Source organism: Ursus maritimus, unplaced genomic scaffold, assembly GCF_017311325.1.
Source record: "Ursus maritimus isolate PB19 unplaced genomic scaffold, ASM1731132v1 scaffold_9, whole genome shotgun sequence".
NCBI classification, from domain to species: domain Eukaryota; kingdom Metazoa; phylum Chordata; class Mammalia; order Carnivora; family Ursidae; genus Ursus; species Ursus maritimus.
The window spans coordinates 18,394,276-18,417,172 of NW_024427107.1; the positions used below are offsets into that span (position 1 = coordinate 18,394,276).

The window sequence follows — 22,897 nt, forward strand, 5'->3', positions numbered from 1 at the left end:
ACAAAAAGGAATTACTCATTAGCCAAATAACCCTGATGTACTGAGACCCAACACCCTAAATATTAATTTCTTTTAAAATGGAAACAAAAGCTGCTATCTAGTCAAAGGCTTCTTCCATTTTCCTCATCTCATTGAGTTCTATGTGAAGGTAGGGATGAAGACAGTTTACCGCCAAACCTTAGAAGATGGAAATTGGAACAAAACAGCTTAACTCAGAGAGAAGTGGAATGACGTCAGGTCAGCACCTCAGTCAGGTGTTAAGAAATTATAGCTCTATTTCAGCTTCTAGAGTAACTGTGACTCATTCCTTAGCAGAAAATTAGATAAAGCCCATTGCAAATACCACTTGTCATTTCTTTACCTGCTTGGGAGCTGTGAGAATTAAATAAACTAACATTTTATAAAGAGTTTAGAATCCCTTGATAGGAAAGTGTTTCATAAGAGTTTTATAATCCTGTGCTTTCTATATCTTCCTTAAAAAAAAAAAAAACCCAATGTTCTCATTACAAATGAAAAAGTTGACATAAAACTGATCTTTGGGTGGCCATACTGGAAAGAGGTAAGTTCCTATTTTTGATGTTTGATCTGGGTTCTGTACATTATATCCTCAAATAAAATGCTTTTAGATCCAAGGATAATTTTGTTTTATGGATTATCCTTCTAAACCTTGCATTTTTGAAGTATTTACAAATCAAGTACAGAGGGTCATTTTGAGCTTGCAATTACACACATGTACTCTTTACCTCCCAAGTTGAGATGGGTGCAGAATTTTTTCCAAACTGTTTTAATTTTAACAATTCTTCTTAAATTCTTTCAGGAGAAAAATTTAGAAATTTAACTTATTAAATTACAAACACATTTAATCATGAAAGAGTTCTGTTTTATTATACTTATTTTAGGATTATGGTTTTCCAAGAGAAATGAAGGATGTTACTAAAAGAAAGAAAGGATCTTTAAATTTTAAATGGATATTAAATGAAACTGAGTCACTAAAGCACATCCATGGATTTTTGTTAAAAAGTCTTAACTGTAGATTCTTTGATGGTAATGGGAACATTCAGATCTGTAGTTAGTGTTTACTAAGTTTCTCTTTAAGATAGCCTGGGGTTGTGGTATATTTTCAGTGAGGTAGCCTGAGAAAGATTCCTAGGCAAATCATATTTGTCCTTCCACCCTCCTTTTGAGAATAACCAAGGTACATACTTGAATTACTAAGTACTAAGTTATCTCGCGGCAGGCCCCTCCCCCAGAACACAGAAGGCAGGCTGAAAAATCAAGAAGCCCACAACCCGGGCGCCTGGGTGGCGCAGTCATTGAGCGCCTGTCTTCGGCTTAGGGCATGATCCCGGTGTTCCGGAAAGGAGACCCTCATCAGGCTCCTCCGCTGGGAGCCTGCTTCTTCCTCTCCCACTCCCCTGCTTCTGTTCCCTCTCTCGCTGGTTGGCTGCCACATAAATAAATAAATAAAATTTTTAAAGAAGAAGCCCACATCTCTAAGATCCCTATAAAACAAGGGGCACGGACTGGGACCCAGTCAATAATTTGGGCTCTGGACAACCCCGCAACCTCTCCTCATCAGAATGACAAGAAGGAGAAGCCCCCCCCAGCAAAGAAAAGACAGTGAGTCTGTGGCCTCTGCTACAGAAATAATGGATATGGATGTAACCAAAGTATCAGAAATGGAATTCAGAGTAAGGATGGTCAAAATGATGAGTAGCATTGAAAAAACTATTAACGAAAAGGTTACTGAGAATATAGAATCCCTAAGGACAGAAATGAGAGCGAATCTGACAGAAATTAAAAATTCTATAAACCTGCTCTTCTAACCCCAGATCAAAAACTGAACCTAAATTCTATAATTGTTTTGGTGTTGCTTTTCCTTTTCCTCCAAACTGTCTCATAAGTCTTTCTCTTTTTGTTTCTACACCATGCTGCCCCCTTGACTCAGTTAAGTCTATGGGTGTTAACACTTTCCTTCTTTTGGATTAAGATTGTGCTATACATCTTCAAACAAAATGTATCCTTTATGTATGAGGCATGAAAGGTAGAATTTCTATGTGGAAGGGTGAGAAGCATTTGGTTGAAAAGAGTAAAAGGATGTTGAGAAAATGTCAATTTTTGATATAAAAATGTTGGGTGGTGATGGAGGTTGTGTGGAGTTGAGAATGTGCTGCAATTTATTAAACATGGGTTATCCTTATCAAATTGGTTTGTGGTTCCCTAAAACAGACAAGTGAATGAGGACATGTGCTTGAGTAAGAAAACTAGAATCTGAGAACAGACTGTACAAGAGAATAACAAAGTTCCTCAAGGGCTAAAAAAGGAGAATAAACATATCTAGTCATGGCAGTGGGTAAAAACTTCTGATGAGTTAATAACATCTGAGACTGGCCCTTTTGACAGATAAAATATTCTCAAAAGTAGGGAATTAATAGCTTACCCTCACCTCCTTTAAACCTTTGCTCAAATACCATCTTTTCAATGATGTCTTCCCTGATCGTTTTATTTGAAAATACATTTCATGTTCCTCAATCTTCTTCCTTACTTTACTTTTCTTCTACAACTTTGACCATTTGATAGGCTGTACTTTTTACTTTCTTTTTTGCCCATCTCCTTTCATTAGAATATAAGTTTCATGAGGACAGGGATTATTGATTTTTGTTTATTGCTGTAGCCCTCAGCATCCAGAACAATGCCTCCCACATGGCAGTCACTTAATATACATTTTGGAATACATTTATACATCTGTATAAACAAGTCTTAAGACTGAGACATATGGGACATATTTGCGGAATAGTGGATAAACAAGTTCGGCTATATAAATATATGTAAGTGATAAATTTGGAATAAATCTGTAGAGTTCCCCCCCCCCCCGGATGACTAATGAATATCTCTGAGCTCATTGGTCTGAAGGTCCAGTTTCTATTCACTGATGTATCCCCACAGCCCAGACTGTGATTCACACAATGCCCAACATAGAGAATTGAATTAAGATCTGCTGAGAGACTGAACATGTTTGTAAGCTCTCAAGCTATGCTAGCTTTTTTAGATTGTCATATTCAGTGGGTCCATAGAGCTTATGGTTAGGAGTCCCAGAGATGGGTCAATCTTAGAGGTACTAGCTCTGTTAAAGTAACACCAGCTTTGGCAAATGGACCCAGAGTGTAGCCGGGCTCTAACTCAATAGTTTTTTCTCATTTTTGAGACAGCTGTTCCTTGCTGGTGGGTGGTTTCCTGACATGTGGTGATTTAGAGATGAGCCTGGAGTGGAAAGGTAGAGAAGTAACTCCCTAAATCTAAGTCACCTTGCAAACCGGATAAATCTTAATGGACCTTTTTTGGTCTTATTTTCTTGTGTTTAGGATGTAGAAGTGATTTGGTTTTTTTTCCCTGCCCTTTTGTACTCCCAATTTCTTTTTACTTCTGCTTATAAACTGGTCACTTCTTGCCTGAACTTAGCTCTTTCTTATAATACTTTTATGTAAACAATGGGAAAAACCAACACATGCTAATATTCTAGGTATTTGCAAGGAGTTTCCTCAGAGCTATAGGATAAATAGGCATTTTCTTTGTCTTCCAAGTATAGCTGATAGTTTTACTAAATGTTACCAAAAGTGGTGTTATTGCATAATACTGGCCTTTTCTCTCCAGATTGTGATATCTATGTTCCTTCCACCTACTTCCCAACTGCTAAGCTAATGCCATATATTTTTTTCTTAAGTTAGCATTCTAATACACCATCTTCAGTATTAGTTGTGATGATGCTGAAAGGTAGCAAAATATTCCACCCCAAAATATGACTAAAGGAATTTAGAACATGCTACCTCAAAGTATACTGCTTTGGTGTATTGATTATTTTGAGTTAAAGGCACTTGAAAATAGCAAATGAAGAGATTCTTTACTCCTCTTATCAGTCTAAAAACACATCCTCTCAAAGGATGTGTCATAAATCCCCTCACCAGGAGTTTCATCAACAAGAAAAGTGTCACAGGAGAGACTAGAAGATGGTACCACACACAGATAAACCTTGTCACAGACTATCATACCTCCCACCTATTCTCTGAAAGGCCCATTCATGGGAGATTCCCAGGAAAAAGTGAGTAACCTCAGGGTAGCTTGCAAATCAGACTTAAATGACATCTTAATAGAGAAAGGGAAGAGTGAATATAGACCTCTTAGGGGACAGTATATCAAGTATACATGTTAATGAACTTCTATTTTTTTGTTAAAAAATTTTTAATTACAGAGGGTCTCAGCTAAGAACTCAGAGGGTAGAGAGAAAATTATTTTTTCTCCCCTATAATGCTCAAGTACAATATCATGACTCAAATACAAGAGAAGTTTGTTCCTTGGTCATAACAAAGGTGGATGTTCGTGGGTGGACAGCTTTTTCTCTCTGTGGTGATTCAGGGATCCAGAAATTTTCCATGTCATGGCTCCATCCTCCTGGGCCCTATTATTACTGTCATTCAGGCAGAAGAGGAGAAAAGGTTTGGAGGGAAAACTTCCTTTCTATAGAGTCTTGGTTCAGAAAGGGCCACATCACTTTTGTGTATATTCCCATGCATATACCCAGTTGTATGGACATACTCAATTGAAGGGGAGGTTGGACATATAGTGCCCAGGAAGAGAAAATGCAGTTTTGTTGTATAACAATCTACCACAGAAAGGTCACTGCAGGAATCTCTGAAAGCCCAGAGTACTTATATCCTAATAAGTACACCAGCTTATAGATGTGCAATTTCGCACTGTTTATTCATGGTACGGCCACATTTCCCTATAATCTTTGATGTTTCCTTTCTATGTGACTAATAGTCTAAAAATTGGCAAGCTCTATTCTGCATTTGTCCTTAAGATAACTTTAATTTCTGTGTTTCTGAACCTTCTGTTTCATTGAAATTACCTAGAATTCTGATTATAACCCTCTCAAGTAAGTGCTCCCTTCTCATCCATTGATGCCATTTTCTGGCTTAATGGACATTCTCTAGGGACCCTTATTCATAGGTTTGATGAAGAAAAAGATGCTAAATATTACTGGTGAGAGAATTAACTTATTGCTCATGTCTCTTTTATTCCTCATCTGAGATTAAATCCATTTGTGATTGCATGATACATACCTTATTTGTATAACTTATCAAGGAATAAATTATTCTAGGCAATATCCTGAGTCTTGTGAAGCTCAACATTCAGTATATATCATTTATCTTGACCAACCTTGATCAACTGATCTCTTGACCAGTAAGAGCTCTTATACTCCTGAAAGAAATTAGGCAACCCTAAGAGATTTTGTTATTCTAAAATCACTGCTGTGTTTTCTTTATAATCTGTAAAGTGTTTTCCCAAGTGTTTTAAAAAAATGCATATGATAAATACGATCTGTGATATGTAGAGTCAACCTTAGATTTGTTAAAATAGAAATTCTGTACTCATTGCCAATAGTTCTCCAATCTCATAGCATCATCTCCATTATTCAAATTTCCATATTAGAAAAAAACTTTTAAGGTTTGCTGTCAGTTATTTAAATATACTAAGATAAAACATGCTTAGTTGTTTAAAACATTATAAATCAAGAATAGTGAGCAGTTTCCTCTAGACCAGCTCTAGCCTGCTGGCATCCAGTGAATTTGTCCACCTATTAAAGATCACCAATCCCTATATTGGGTCCATGTTTTTTCCCCTACTAGATTATGTTCCATGCTCTGTACCTTTCCTTTTCTCAAAAACAGGATACTGAATCTTAGATCATAGTCCGTTTTCAAAATGTGACTGAAATGTGAAAGAATAGAACACTCATGATCACATAGCCTCAAAGCAAATGCAATTATCAGGAAAAGATCTAAGAAATATATTTGTGGGACCATGGGAATTTTAATCACTTTACATTTATACAGCTAGAAAAACAAAATGGTAGAAAACAGGAAACTTCTTTAATCAAGCGAAGTCTTTGTGGTTGTGGCTGATGAATATGCAAAAGCTGCTCCAAATTTTTTTAGGGCACAGAGAATTGCCATATAGGCATCCCTAAGAGCTGTTTTTAGGTTAAAAGAAAGGAATTGATTTGTTAATCAAGTATATCAGAGGCTTAAAGAGATACAGACATTTCTGATTATATAAAAAAACCAAAATGACTCCTAAGCAGAACACCTGAATTCTGATTTTCAAGTTAAAATATTTCTGGTAATTAGTATTGTATTCATTGAATTAGTCAATACCCCAAGGCAAAATCTGAAAGTTACATGAAGCTCTAATACAAGATTGTGTATCTCAGAGATGGTTTTCTCAAGAAACTTATCAGGCTTTTACAGAAATCCTACTTCCTCCATAAAACTTTAGTAATTGAAGAGATGGATAATTTCCCCCTAACTCATACCCTTCCTGTTCCTTGAATCCTTAAACCCATTGTTCTACAGTAATTCTTTCTGCTTATATTTTCATTGTTTTGATCTTTTGAATATTTATTCAGCCCTACATATGCTCTTGTTTAGAATCCAAGTTATAGTTGTTTTTATACTTTCAGGCAACTTGACGGATGAATTAATTTCATTTGTTCATTCATTCAAGATTTGTTGAGTGCCTATTACTGCCAGCCACCAGGGGAAAAAAGAGGAGTCAGAAACTGATCCTATCCAAAGAAGAATGATAAGTAGTATGCTTTTGGGGGTTCTCTATTCTGCAGCTATTTGTTTATATATCGTATACCCCTTACTGGATTGAGAATTACTGGATGATCAACTCTTTCTGGATTTCTCCACTTTACAGATTAGAGACTGGAGGCACAGCAAAATTAAATTAGGTCATTTGCTGACACTCCTATAACTAGTACATGGAGAAGTTTGACTACGAACCCAAAAAGTATATCTCCAGAGGTCATCCTCCTATTAATTACCATGCTAATTGCTTTCCACATTTGACCTGTACAAGACCTCACATGTATATTTAATAAATGCATTCGGATTGTGATAGTCAATTCCCATAGGTCATTGATACTCATTTACATGCTTGTACCCTTCTATCAGTCATCAGGGGAGAACACATTTCCCTAAAAATGGTTGTGGTCCAGGATTCATTCTAACAAGGACCTCTAAAACCCAGTAAGGCAGCAGAAATCATTCCACATTTATGTAGCTAGAAAAAAACATGGTAGAAAACAGGAAACTCCTTTAATCAAGCAAAGACTTTGTGGTTGTGGCTGATGAATATGCAAAGGTTAGTCTAAATTCATGGGTCCAAGAAATGGCACCAAAGTACAGTCTGTATACTTGATAGAAACCTGTTAGTCAACAAGAAGCCCCCTCACTGCCCCTGAAAAAAAGAACTTCCTCTATTCCTGTATCCTTGATCATGCGGTAATGTCCTTTAAAGTGGAAATGGTGAGAAATTCACATTTGATAAAGCACAAACCATATGCTCAAACCTTGTTATTTTTCCAGGTGAAATCATGAGAATAATTGCAAAGGGTGACCTGTAAAGAACAGAAAAAGAAGAAAAAAAAAAGGGAAACTCAAGGTGGGGGGTCAAGGAGTAATGGTCTAAGTCTCAGCTGGGCTATGTTCCTGGGGGTCTGACTGTGCAAAACGTCTTTTTAGCACCAGCTGGAGTCACTCTTTTCTTCCATCAAAGGCTGCCTATTCACCATACACAATTCAGAGATCCATTAAGTCTCAGATCTGTAAGAAACTCATTTTAGTGGGGATGAAATGGGAGAGAAAAGATACCATAAGCATAAAGTGACATAAATGTTAAGATACAACAGGGTAGAATTTAGTGAGGGTCAAAGAATTCAAGAAGTGGATGCTTTAACCTAGTCTTTAAAGATATTCACCAAGTGGACTAAGAGAAGAACAACATTCCAGAGAAGAGGAATAGCTTAAGAAAAGGCAGTTAGGAGAGAAACTACAATCAATTTAGCATGGCTAGGGTAATAAACACTGAGCCAAGAATAGCGATGGAGGCTGAGAAATGTTTGAGAGGCAGGCTGGGTATGGTTTTGAAGGGCCCTCTGGGTCATGGCAAAGAGCTTGAAGTTTATACCCTAGGTCAGTGCTTTATTTCCCTAGCTACATGTGGAATCACCTAGGGAGGTTTTAAAAATATACTAATAATCGAGCTGAGCAATCTAGTCAATGTCTGGCAGTGGGGCCAAGTATAATCGTACTAGGTGATTTGATGAGCAATCCGGGCTGGGAATTACTGCTGCTGACAATGGGGACACTTAAGAGGTTTTAAATAAAGATGTAACACGGTTAATTTTTTATTTCAGAAAGATCACCTTGGCTACAGTATGGAGAATAAATAGGAGTCATATGTGAGGTGACAGAAAAGCAATTTGGGAAACTGGTGTGATGCAAATGGAAGATCAGGGCCAAAACTGTGGCAACGAGAAAGCAGAGAAGTAAGTTGCTGCCATCTTCCACACTGGATCCCACAACAGACTAGAATGGATATGTGGGTGGAGGATGGAGTGGATTACAAAAATGACCACAGGTTTTTCCGATGTTTCCACAACTTGCAATCATCTCATCAAGAATCAGTCTGTTTTTCCATCCCTTGAATCTGGGCTGGCCCCGTGACTTCCTTTGGCTGGTAGAATGTGGCAGAAGTGTTGTAATTGGAGTTCCAAGCTTTGGTTCCAGTTTTCTCAGTTTGCTCTTAGTCTTGGATCCCTGTGAGCCCTGAGTCAGTAAACCCAGGCTAACCAGCTAGATGATGAGAGACACACAGTACAATTGTCCTGTCATCTCCGTTCACAGCCTGCCAACCACTAGAAATGAGTGAAGCAATGGCAGGTGATGGCAGATGCATGAACAATCCTGGCTAAGATCACCTTCCATGGGAGATTGTGCTGGACCTGACTTCCTAAACTGTCCAGTTACAAGAACTTTAGTTATGGCAGTTAGTATCATCCATTAAGAGTGACTACTTTAAAGTTTAAAAGCTAGTCTCAAACTGGGTTGTTTAAACCCTGAAACTGGAAAGTCTTACAAACAAAGGAAACATAGTCAACTTAAAAATACTATGGCATTGGCCCAAGGTCATGTTGTCTACCTAGTTGAGTAAATAATCACTAAGGTAACCATCATAAAAATGCCATAGGTTTTTTACTTTTGAAAGAATGTTTTTAATGTATTCCTGTTTTTTCCACATATTGTATTGTTTCTCTTAATGTTTTGTTATTGAGTTGACTAATTACCAATAGCCACACACAGAAAACTATATGCCACATCTGAAATTTATGTTCCTGAAATTTAATCCATAACCACATATGGACATCTGCCTGGATTATGGGAAATGTTTTCTTTCAAAAATCATGCCAGAGAAAGCAAAAGTAATGTTGCTTTATTACTTTACAAAGCCTTTAACAAAAAAGATGGAAATGCTATTTCCCACCCCAAACATATTGACAGACTTAAATTTAGATTTCTTCATTTTTATCTTTCAATATCATTTATAATGCTCCTCTGTATTCAGGTAGCTCACCAAGTCACTGGCTGTTTAAGGCCATCGTATTAAATTTTATTGCTTAATAACCACAAATTTAGCAGCTTTGTTTTATTATTTCACCATTTCACTGGTGAAATGTTTGATTTTTTGTTCAGGGTGCCAAAGGGCTGAAATCAAGGTGTCAGCTCAGGCTGTGGTCTCATCTAGGACTCAGGATCTTTTTACATTCTCCCCAGTGCTGGTGAAATTTATTTCCTTGTGGCTATAGACTGAGGTCTGTCCCTGCTTTCCCTCTAGTCAACTGGGAACAGCTCTCAACAACTAGAGCCCCCTGCAATTTCTTGCTACATGGCAGTTCTCAGCAGGGATGTTTGATTTCCTCTAGGCCAGCAGGAGTGCATTTCTCTGATTTCCTCTTTTGCAGCCAGCTAGAGAAAACACTTATTTCTCCATGATAAGGTCAGGCCCACCTGGACAATCTCCCTGCTAAAATGTCAAATGATTTGGAACCCTACTTATATCTGCAAAATCCTTTTACAGCTGTACCTAGATTAGTGTTTGATGGGATACCTGGGAGCAGGTGCGTATATACTAGGGCCAAGAATCTTGAGGACCATCTTAGAATTCTGCCTACCATAGCCATGATTAAGAGATATGCCTATAATGGCACCATCAGTTCCTAATGAAAATGAGAATTCATGCTATTGGAGTCATTTGTTCCATCACCCATCTTCTTCCTCACAAGGTCCCCAATCAATTAACTGTCCAGTTGGATGTTAGACCTTTTAAAGTTGCAGGGACTGCAAGTATTCCAAAGCTCCTGTAGATCCAAGTGTATGACATGGGAGAGGACCAAGAAGGATTAGAGAACAACTTCAGCACAGTGCTGAGGAAGGAGAGTCACACCTGGGAAAGGCAGCTGCGAATTTCACATACAAGCGAAGGAGAAGGGATGATGCCGTTTTTTCCCCATGGAATTTTACAATTCTTGACATCCCACTCAATGGTACCTGACAATCCAACTAATTTTTGAGGCTATGTTTTAGTTTGAAAAAATGTCAGACTTTTGGATACAGGACAGTTTTTAATCTGAAAGCTCTCTGAATGAGAAAACTGGAAACAGAAGCATCATTAATTTTTCTTTTAACAGAATCTGCAAATTCTACATAGAAATTTTGTGATCTTACATAAAGCATCTCTATTACTTCAGAGCACAAAGAATTAATGAAGAAATGTAGGCAGAACATGGTGTTCAAACCCTAATTTTACTCACCTGCAAACTCCCTTCCATCATAACTTTATTTAAATCATGGCTATGCTCTTAATTAACAATTTAATTGGTTGGTGCTTTCTCAATCCATTTCTCTGGAGGCATGGTTTTCTGTTTAGCTTTCTTGTTTTAATTCTCCAGCAAAACCATAAAATTTAATTAGGAAAGTAACCAGCTTTGTAACAGTGGTTCTAGGTCTAATTAGCTATGCTGTGACCGCACCTTCTCAGGTTTCACTCAACATTGCACAGACATTTTGCATTTGTTCATGTTTTGGATAAGACATTGTGAATTTATAGCCTAAGCATGTATCCCGCTCACTTTTCACTTTTCCAAAGATGCTTAGTTATAGCCAATGAAGTCAGAAAAATTAACTTAAAGCATCCATATATGCTATTAAACTAAGAGCCATCAAAAGGTCAGGATGTAAGGTTGTTACCTCATCATGTGTATGATTTTCCTATTGCTTTTCTATTTGTCATATTTCTGTAGCTTTTCTATTGCTGCAGAGAAAATTACCACAACTGAGCAGCCATTTACCATCTCATAGTTCTGTAGATCACAGGTCCAGGCACAGTAGCCTGGATTCTCTTCAGGGTCTCACTAGGTTAAAAGCAAGATAACAGTTGGGCTGTGATCTCATTTGGATCTCAGGGTCATCTTCCAAGCTCAGATGGTTGTGGCAGAATTCAATTCCTTGTAGTTGTAGGACTGACATCCCCATATCCTTGCTGCTTATCAGCTGGGGGTGGCTCTCACCTCCTCAAGGCCAGCAGCATTTATCACATGGCTCCTGTGGACAGTTCACAACATGGCAGTTTGATTCTTCTTTGAGACCAGGGGGAGCACTTCTTTGACTTCTTTCTCTTTCAACAGCTGGAGGAAATACTTCTTTCTCTTTTCCTTTCCTTTCCTTTCCTTTCCTTTCCTTTCCTTTCCTTTCCTTTCCTTTCCCTTCCCTTCCCTTCCCTCCTTCCCTCCTTCCTTCCTTCCTTCCTTCCTTCCTTCCTTCCTTCCTTCCTTCCTTCATTTATTTCACACAGAGAGAATGAACAGAGAGCGAGAGAATCCCAAGCAGACTCTCTGATGACTGTGGAGCCCAATGCAGGGTTAGATCTCATGACCCTGAGATCACGACCTGAGCCAAAATCAAGAGTTGGATGCTTGACCGACTGAGCCACCCAGGCATCCCTGAAAAGCTCTGCCTTTAAATGGCTCAACTGATCAGGTGAGGCCCACACCAGGTTATCTCCCTTGTGTCACATAATGTAATCTATCAAGGAAATGACCATCCTATCATATTCATAGGCCCTGGCCAGACTCAGAGGAGAGATTATGCAGGGTGTATACACCAGGGAGCAGAAATTTTGGTGCCATCTTAGAATTCTGCCTACCACACTGTGCTTCAGGGAAAAGGAAGCAACTAAAAGCTCCCTTCCCTTTGGAGACAGTGCATGGGGTGTGCAAAGGAGCTGTTAACAACAGTGCCAGTTCTATCCCATCAACTCCACAGGGCATAAGATGACAGACAGTCATCTTCTTTCTTCTCTGCAGGATGCCTTCTCTGCCTGGCCAGAATTGCTTTCAGTGGCCCAAGTGGATCACTCGATGAAATCATTTGAATTTAAAATGACATCCAGTTAACATGATGCTTTTAGACAGAAATGTATTTAAGCTCAGTGCTTCAAATTTCAACCCAATAAAACTATTTCTTTGGTAAAAAGAAATGAAGAAATGTGCAGAAAAATTAACACAGCAGGACTGAAACTGCTGTTCTTAGAAAGGCCTGCTTGCAAGTGTGGCCATTAGCTGGCATCTGGAAACTTAGGGTGGCAGGATCCCTCCTGAAATCTAACTGAGAAGAGTGGTTCACTGCACACCTAAACTGTGCAAACAATACAGTTCATGCTGAACACCTGCTTTCCTTTGGAGAATCTGGAGTTTTGGTATGTGTTTGGCAGAGGGGGCCTACCTGACTAGGCCCCAGTAAAAACCCTGGGCACTAAGTCTATAATGAGATTCCCTGGCAGACATTATTTCATGTATGTTATCACAGCTCCTTGTTGGGGGAATTAAGAACATCCTGTGTAATTCCACAGGGAAACACTTCTTGGAAGCCTGTGCCTGGTTTTTCCTGGACTTCATGCAATGTGCTTTTTATCATTGCTGGTTTTGCTTTGTATCTGCTTGTTATAATAAATCATAGCTGTGAGTAGGATTATTGGCTGAATTGTGAGTCTTGCAAATCTCTGAACCTGGGGGTGGTATTGGTGACTCAAGGAATAAAGAAAATGAGAACATGATAATATATATACACATTGAACCCAGGCTCCACTGCCCAGCAAACTTGGCCTCATTCCTCTCCATTGGGAAAATGATCAGAATAAACAGACTAGAGGCAGGAGGCAGGCATTATGTGGCTTCTAGAGGGTTTGGAGCTATCTGGATATGTGCTCCAATGCCACATTGTGATCCAGAGCAAGTTACTTAACCTCTGTGTCTCCTAATTTCTTCAGCTGTAAAACAGCAATAACTGTACCCACCTCATAGCTGTTAAAAGGAGACAATTTATAGGAAGCACTGATTATGACTGGTGCAGAGTGACTCAGAGGGGCTGGATGTAATTCTCTCTGGTGTGGAACCACTAGAGCACCGTCAACATTCTGATATTAACTCCCTTGCTTCCCTTCACTCTGCTCCCCTCTTCCTAACCAGACACCTTTCCTTCCCTTCTCTTACTTGTCCTCTAAGCTCCTTCAACATTCAAACCATTTCCTCCCCCAGATCACTACCTTTCCTCAAGGACTAAATGAAAATATTCAGGATTTTTTAAGCGTATACAGAAGTGTGTACAGAAAAGGGCACAATATAATGTGTTCTCATCAATGTCCACAATCCTTTTTATGCTCAACATCTTTTTGTTCCATCTACTACGATTTAGAAGAATTTTTAAGTAACCCTTCCAGTCCTCACTGATGAAATTTTATTACTTTTGATAATGACAAGTGCTTTTCACATATAGAACTATGAGATTTTCTTTTTATAACTTTGTAAGACCTACCATGTAAATATACTTACAAATGGTGTGTGTGTGTTGGGGGGGATTCTTTCACAAATATTTTTTCCCAAATACTTGGTTAAGAGTATTTGTTCTCTGAAATACTGGACTCCCTGGTCTAAAGTAGCTATTCTATTTTTTTCCAATGGTGTATCTAAAACACAATTTTAATGGAGATGGGAGCTTCCATTCAAAAACTGCTTTGCTTCTTTGCAAATGTTCAGTCCCTGATAGGCTGTTCACTTATTGCTGCTGAAAATTCTATAATGGGGTAATGATCATAGGAAAGTTCATGTCAGTATCCCGAAGCAGAGATTCCTTTGAGAAGAAGAGGTTTAGGAAATGTCTGGTGAGCAGTCTCTCTGGTACCGGATACAATCACAATTTGGGGTGATCTCCTGCATTTTCACTTTGAGCCCTTGTAATGAGACCCAAGCTTAAATTAGACAGTGCATGTGTAAAAGCTGGGAATGAGGAGAAAGAAAGGAAATGAATAAACTCCAAGTTCAATACTTCATTTGTAAATACATTCAATATTTAAAGGAAAGATGTCAAAGAGAAAAATCAACCCAACAATAAAAGACCAAAAATTTGATAATTTAAATATCTCCAGAAGCCACTGAGTCTATCCCTCCTCTCTTACCCCCCTAACATCTTCTCCAGGTAGGAATGTTCTCCAGGCATTTAGGACACACGATTTTCTATCCCATTTTGGAGATTAAGAAGGCCTTCTTGATAATCTGCTTTGCTAATTGTTAAAAAGAAGCTAAACCATCCCATATTTTATGGCCTTGCCTCTGTTCTTTGTAGGCATAGAAAAGAGTCCATCATCACACCTCTAATCATAACTTTCTAGCTAAAGCTAACACTCAGTTATATGCAGTATTAGGGAGATGAGAAATTCTCTCTCTCTCAAATCCACAAAATTCACTGAAGATTAAATAATCAGAGCCCTTCAAACTTGGCCAACAGAATTTTCTTATCAGACCCACTGAAACATACCAAAATTAATTAACTTGAATTTATTTTCCTCAATTCACTTCTGCTTGAGTTTAATTAGAATGGAAGTATAGGTGATNNNCAGGAAAATTTTAAGAAGGAAAAGTGAAGCTCTGGAAAATTATAAGTGAAATTCACTCACTCATTAAAAACAACAAAAAACATTTACTGAACTTGTAGTATATTCCTGACACTGACATTACAGCAATGAGAAAAGTAGACGAAAGCTCTCTCATGACGCTTACATTCTACTAAAGGAGATGGAAAATAAATGAACTCATAAATAGATAATGGGTAAGATACATCATATTTGAGTAACCTTAACGTATCCTTTCAAAGCTCTTTCAAGTTATCTCTCTTAGCACTTTTCCCCCTTGGCTAATTAATTCCACTTTTTCAACTCCCATCAGCAAAGCCTTGTAAACATATTACAGGCATAAGGGATAAGTGAATAGAAGCTCTCTTACCTTAAGTTGGTGGTATATTTTCTTCAGTGCATTTGCTTCTTCTTCTGTATCGGGAATAAGTCTAATCACCTTATCACTGTAAGAAAGGAAAAAAAATGGTGTTATTTACCTTTTAAAACTAAGGATTTAGCCAGCCCTACTGCTTACCTCTTAAACTAACTCTGCAATTAAGAATAAAAAGAGCAAAACTCTGGCCTGGACCAATACCAGCAATACCTGGACCAGCAGGTATTTTATCCAGTTATTGTTACTCTCAGCTCACATTGTTGTTGTTTTAAAGATTTGTGAGAGAGAAAGAGAGAGAAAATGAGAGAGAGTAGGGGGGAGGGCTGGAGGAGAGGGAGAAAATCTCAAGCAGACTCCCCGCTGAGTGTGGAGTTTGATCTCACAACCCCAAGATCATTACCTGGGCCAAAATCAAGAGTCAGAGGCTTAACTGACTGAGCCACCCAGGAGCCCCACATTGGCCTTTTTCCCCCTGCCTTAAAACGACTGGTTTTTCCAACAGCTTTTAAAGATTACATACTCACATTTAAGCAGAGAAAGGCCAAAAACACAAGAACAATGGTAACAGGGCCAAACTTTCATGAATAGCTCAGAGCAGATACCAAATAAGAAATTTCTGATGACAGAAGTAAAAACACTCTCTTGAAAAACTCAATGCTGAAAAGGAATGTGACTTTCAGTAAGAGAGCATATGAAATCTATACACTACGGAAAATTTCTGGTTTGGAATCTTCCTACACTGAAAACAGTAAAGATAAGCTCATCTCTACTGGCCATCTTATTTCTGTAGTATAGAACTTCCCAAGTGCATATGGGGCCAAACTGGAGGGCCACCAACTGTTTCAAGTGTGCCACAAGATATCAACGGCTATAAAATTTTTAAGTGATAAAAATTTAAAATTTTTTACTGCCATTAAAATTGTACCACAGCTGAAATTATATTTGAACACTCTAAAAGTTTCTTTCAGTAAAGATCGTGAATTATTTAAGAAGACTGGATGAGTCGTGCTATCTGCCAGAGAGTTCTCTATAGCGGTGACCTCCCCCCAAGGTGTGTCAGACAGCTATTATCATTTTTATGTCATGATGAGGACAGGTTGGAAAGCACAGCTCTAGTATATAATAATCACAAATGGTTCAAAATCAAAAATGGTATTTTGCATAGAGTGTAGTTATTAAGTATTTATTAATGGATTGGTATAAAGGAGATCATTGAGAATAATTGGTTTCTAGAGGAAAAGAGTTCCCTGAACTAAATGGAGTACAAGAGGAATATTTTTCATAGCCCTCTACAGCATTTTACAATGACTGAAGATAAAGTAGATTAATACTACACACACACACACACACACACACACACACACAGCACGTAACAAAAACTCTAGCAGTTCACCCACAACTTATCTCTTCAACCTCAAAGTTATACTGGAGTAAGAACGGAATATGCACACTTTTCCATGGGTTTACTACTTAGATGAATAGCAGTGTCCAAGGCTAGGTAAGATTAATATGGAAGTCATTGAACCACAAGGGAAGCTTCCGGATTTGTTGGAAAATTATTCATTAGGGCTTTGTGTTCATTTCCAATCACTTCAGCTTTGTTATTTCAAATGATCCCGTTATATCTTCTTTAGTCCTATGCATTAAAAGGCCCTTGGCTTGGTGATAATTTAGTATGTTTCGGGCACTACTATCCTAATATGTCACTTTAGTTTCTTCAAAATCACACAAAAGCACCCCTCGGTATCAATGCCATGAAGTCTATTTTTCCAGAAAGAATAAAAGAAAGTAGTGGCAAAGAAAAAAATCAGCAAGTCACTGTGAAACAACTCCAAATACGATCTTTAGAATTCAAATGTAATTTACACCTTTTCTCTTTTTCATTTCTGGTGCACAATTTTCTGTCCTTTGTTTTTCCTGGATTCATCATATCCTGGACTCTCCCACCTGACCCAATATAATTCTTGGCAGAGAAAGGCAACTCCACTGGGTGATACGGTTGTTTTTGAGGGATGGATCACTTGACAGCTTGCTGAAAAACACCTCCATCTGGGGCCCTATCAGCTCCTCAAGAGTGCAAAGAAAGCAATCTGTAGCTGTTTTACAGCCATAGGAAGATTTTTTTTTTTTTTAAATGATGGATAATTCAACCTGGTAATTGGTTCCTCTTCTGTGAGTTTAGGATAAAAGGTGACCATGCCTAGGATTATTTACCTCTGAAAGTGACTGCTCAAACCCAGGTTTGTCACTTTTATCACAAAAAGTTCACTTCATCACAGCTTGCAGAAATTCTCAGGTGTGACTTGAGAAATGTGTTTGATTCCTTATCAGAGAGCAGAGAATAAGGAAAGTTATTTAGGAAAACCCATGTAATGTCATGTTTTGCAAACCCATAAATTTTATTAGACTAACCAGTAACCAAAACCAACAAGAGTATTCCATTCAGCATACAAAACCAAATATCCCCCAAATGCCCCATTTGTTCCACCAAACAGAAAGCTTGCTCTCCCTAGATCTGATAGCTGGTCTTTTTTTTTTTTTTTGAAGTGGCGAACAATAATTCAGTACTACACTCAGGAAGATTTCAGCAAGTACAGTAGCTCCTGGAACTCAGAGAAAAACTAGCTTTGCACAACTATCGAAGGTGAATGCAGCGGCTTTCCTTATAACTGATGGTTTTTTTCAACCGCTAGGTGGCAACATCAATATAAGACCCCTTGGCCCTTTGAGATTAAGTTCAGAGAATCCAAGATCTGCTTGGGGGTTGAGGTTAGGGAGCTGACTGGGCAACTAGCTGCTCTTATGCGCATGTGTTTGTAAATCAGATATTTCTATGGGAACCTATGTGAAGTTTTCATAGAGAACATAGGCATTTTATTTTATTTTATTTTTATTTATTTTTTTAAAAGATTTTATTTATTTGACAGAGATAGAGACAGCCAGCGAGAGAGGGAACACAAGCAGGGGGAGTGGGAGAGGAAGAAGCAGGCTCCTAGTGGAGGAGCCTGATGTGGGGCTTGATCCCATAACGCCGGGATCACGCCCTGAGCCGAAGACAGCCGCTTAACCGCTGTGCCACCCAAGGCCCCAAACATAGGCATTTTAAATCACAGTTTAAGGATGTTATATAGATGCAGAGTATTCCAGATAACGAATCACTCATGAATACTTAAATTTTGTCCCCTTGCCTTGCAGGACAAATAAGGTATGTCGCTATAATGCTAGCACCAAGTGGCAAGTTGATTACTGATCCTAATGTACAACCCCACGAATGAGCCTATCGAACACATTTAATCAATTTAAAAAGTAGTATTAAATGAGTAATGAGAACACCCAGAGAAGAGTATTTGGCAAGAGAGCACCTTCTCTAACCTTTTACAGTCTGTCCGGGGTTCAGTTTCCTCATCAAAGTAGTGAGCAATGAACTAACTCCGTTGCCTTCCCATTTTAAAGTTCTAAGACTACACTGCGTGAAGCTGATGCCTCCCGGTACTTATTGCTCTGCCTTGACTGCAACACCTAGGGAAGAATGTGTTTTATGGGCAACTGGAGAGTCGTCAGATTCCTTTGGAAAGACACAGATCTGAAGCTCCAGATTTTTCCTTCTGGGTCTTGGCATGAACTTTCACAATTGATTCCATTATTAAACTCTAAATTTCTTTGTAAGTTACAGAGCCAGTTTATAAATCTATGCTTGTAAAAATGAAAATATTACAGCAGCCACAAAATAAAGTTCCCCTTCTAGTTCTCTTCCCCACCAAACCTCCCATTGTCCCCTAATGGCCTTCGTTAATTTTTTGTGACCCATTAGTGACTCCTTTAGGTTTACACTGTGCACACACACACGTTTCATAGCATTTTATAATACTAATTTGTTTTTATTTTTCACTTAACACATTACTTTCAAAACACTTTTTAAAATAAATGGCTGGATTCTATTTGCTAATGTCTTATTTTGGAGTTTATGCCTATCTATATTCATAAGGGAGACATTTTAAAAAATAAACTTTTCATAAACCAAAAAAATGTTCTTTTTGAATCACCCTTGTTTGATTTTGGTATCTGCATTAAGCTATCTTGATAGAATTGGAAATTTCCCACCTTTGTAATATACCTCAACAAACTGAATGACACAGAAACTGTGTCCCTGATTGTTTTTGTAGTATACACCCATAAAATTATTCAAGGTGGGACCAATTCTCCTTCCCCCCCCCCCTTTTTTTGCAGTTGGGGGTTAGATATCTACCTTTTTTTTTTTTTTAAATTTTATTTATTTGTCAGAGAGAGAGACATCCAGTGAGAGAGGGAACACAAGCAGGGGGAGTGGGACAGGAAGAATTAGGCTCCCAGCGGAGAAGCCTGATGTGGGGCTCGATCCCAGAACGCCAGGATCACGCCCTGAGCCGAAGGCAGACGCTTAAACCAGTGAGCCACCTAGGCGCCCCTAGATACCTACCTTTTAAATTATTTTGTGGACTATTCAGTTTTCTTCCAGGCTTTTTGAGTTAATTTGGCAATTTACATTTCCTGGAAAAACATTTGTTTGTATAAATAACAAACTTAATTAAAACATCTTATAATTTAAGGCATTTTATCTTTATCTCTAGCTTTGTCCCCTTTCTATGTCTTAATGTTATTTGTGATTTTAAATATAAATTCTTTAATCAGACTTTCCAAAGATTTTATTGGGTTTTAAAAGTCATTGTTTTTATTGATAAGTTATATTTTTGTGTGTATATCATAATTTCTATTTCTATCTTTATGAATTCTGTACTTCTTTCTTTAGATCTACTTTGTTATGCATATTTTAATAGGGGTATTTTTATTGATATTCAGATACAAGTTGGTAATTTCAGGTTTTTATAATTCAACTCATTTAAATTAAAAAAAAAAAAATTTCTCCTGGGGCGCCTTGGTGGCTTAGCCGTTAAGCATCTGCCTTCGTCTCAGGGCGTGATCCCAGGGTCCTGGGATTGAGCCCTGCATCAGGCTCCATGGTCCTCTGGCTGTCCTGCTTCTTCCTCTCCCATCCCACCTGCTTGTGTTCCTTCTCTAATTGGCTGGCTGTCAAATAAATAAAATCTTAAAAAAAAAAAAATTTCTCCCAGGCCCCATCCCCTGCATCTGACAGCCACCAATCTGTTTTTTTTTTTTTTTGGTTTCATATATAGAAGATCACATAATATTTGTCTTTCTTTGGCTTATTTCACTTAATACGATACCCCCAGTGTTCATTCATGTCACAAATGGCAAGGTTTCCTTTTTTATGACTAAATAATACTCCATATTGTGTATTTGTGTACACACACACACATACATATATCACTTTCTTTATCCATTCATTCCTTGATGGTCTCTAGATTGTTCCAATATTGGCTATTGTAAATAATGCTGCAGTAAACATGGGTTGCAGATCTCTTTTTGAGTTATTTTCTCTTGATAAACATCCACAAGTGGAATCGCTGGATCATATGGTAGCTATACTTTTTAAAAGAAACTCCATACTAATTTCCATAGTGCTCGTATCAGTTTATACTCCCCACCAACAGTGCACAAGGGCTTCCTTTTCTCCACATCCTTGCCAACACTTATATTTTTGATAGTCATTCTAAAAAAAGGGGGTGATATTTCATTTTGGTTTTGATTTGCATTACCCTGATGATTAATGATGTTGAGCACCTTTCCATGTGCTTGTTGGGTATCTGTATATCTTTTTTTAAAAAAGGTCTATTTAGATTTTCTGCCCATTTTTTAGTTTTTGGCTATTGAAATGTATGAATTCTTTATCTATTTTGCATACTAGCTTCTCATGGGACAGGTGGTTTGCAAGTATATTTCTCCCATTTGGTAGGTTGACTTTTCATTTGGTTGATGCTTTTCTATACTGTGCAGAAGCTCCATTTGATGTAACCCCCCCATTTATTTTTGCTTTTCGTATTAGATTCAAAAAATCACCAAGACCTATGTCAAAAGTCTTACTGTCTATGTTTCCTTTTAGGTGTTTAAGGATTTCAGGTCTTACTTTGCATCTTTAATTCATTTTGAGTTGATTTTCATGTATGGTGTAAGATAACAGTCCAGTTTCATTCTTTTGCACATGGTTGCCCAATTTTCCCGAAACTGTTGAAGAGATGACCCTTTCTCTATAGTATATTCTTGGTTACTTTGTCATAATTGATTAACCATATATGTGTAGGTTTATTTCCAGGTGCTCTATTTTGTCCCATTTATGTGTTTTTATGCCAATACCATGCTGTTTTGATTACTGCTTTGTGGTATACTTTGAAATCACAAGTATGATACCTGATTGATTTGGCTATCCAGGATTGATATGATGCCTGGTAAATTTGTTATTTCTCAAAATTACTTTAGCTCTTTGAGGTCTCATTTCATACAATTTTTGGGATTTTTGTTGTTGTTGTTCTATTTCTGTGAAAAATACCATTGGTATACAGATGAATCTGTATATTACTTAGGGAAGTATGGGCATTTTGACAATATTAAACCTTCCAATCCATGAACATGGAAGGTCTTTCTACTTATTTGTGTCTTATTCAAATTCCTTCATTAATGTCTTGTAGTTTTCAATACACATCTTTCACCTCTTTGGTTAACTTGATTTATAGGCATTTTATTCTTTTTGATGCAATTGTGAATGGGATAGATAATTGTGGTTTTAGTTTCTCTTTATCAAAAGTTACTTTGAAAAATGTTAAAAATTCTACATATACCTTTTAAATATGTTTAATTATGTTATTTAGATCTTCTATCCTTATTGTCTGTTAAATTTGACAATTTTTGATAGAATTTATGTAATATACCTACTGTGATCTTGTATTTGTCAGTTTAACTTAAAAACTCTTAATTCACATATTTTGATGATATGTAGGTATATATAAGTTCGTGACTACTGTATCTTCTGGATAGAATAAAGCTTCTTTTTTGGCAACTTTACAGCTTTGATTTATTTATTAATAATTTTTTTTATTATGTTAGTCACTATACAGTACATCCTTGGTTTTTGATGTAAAGTTCCATGATTCATTAGTTGCGTATAACACCCAGTGCACCATGCAATACATGCCCTCCTTACTACCGATCACCAGCCTATCCCATTCCCCCACCCTCCCCCCGAAGCCCTCAGTTTGTTTCCCAGAGTCCATATCCTAAAATGTATCTAGAAAAATCCTTCTATGGGTTATTTAATGCTCTTTAAATTCCTTTTTTTGCCAAATGATTGGTTGGGACAGTTTCACCTATGTCTTTCTTATGCTTTTTCTCCCCCCACCTTTTTTTTTCTTTCTTTTTATTACACAGATGTGTTTCTTGGAAACATCATAATGCTAAATTTTTAAAAATTTAGGAACATTTTTCTGACTTTTAACTAGAGAATTTTATTTATTCACATTAATTATATTACCTAATATGTGTGGTTTTTGGGTTTGTTTTTGTTTTGTTTTGAGATAGAGAGCACAGGCAGGGTTGGGGGAAGCACAGAGGGTAGCAGACAGAATCTCAAGCAGGCTCCACCCTCAGCATGGAGCCTCACTCGGGGCTCAATTTCATGACCCTGAGATCATGACCCAAGCAAAAATCAAGAGTCAGATGCTCAACCTACTGAGCCACCCAGGTGTCCCTCTTTTTTATAATATAAAT

The 22,897-nt window shown here is 37.7% G+C and overlaps 1 protein-coding gene across 1 annotated transcript in view; it reads right to left on the reverse strand.

The window, feature by feature from the left end:
- The window catches only part of LOC103681273 (carboxypeptidase A6), a 284,439-nt gene that overhangs the window by 114,461 nt on the left and 147,081 nt on the right, over nucleotides 1-22,897 (reverse strand). The window contains exon 2 of the mRNA XM_040625646.1: nucleotides 15,236-15,311. Coding sequence (XP_040481580.1) covers nucleotides 15,236-15,311 — 76 coding nt within the window. The remainder of the gene's footprint in view (nucleotides 1-15,235; nucleotides 15,312-22,897) is intronic.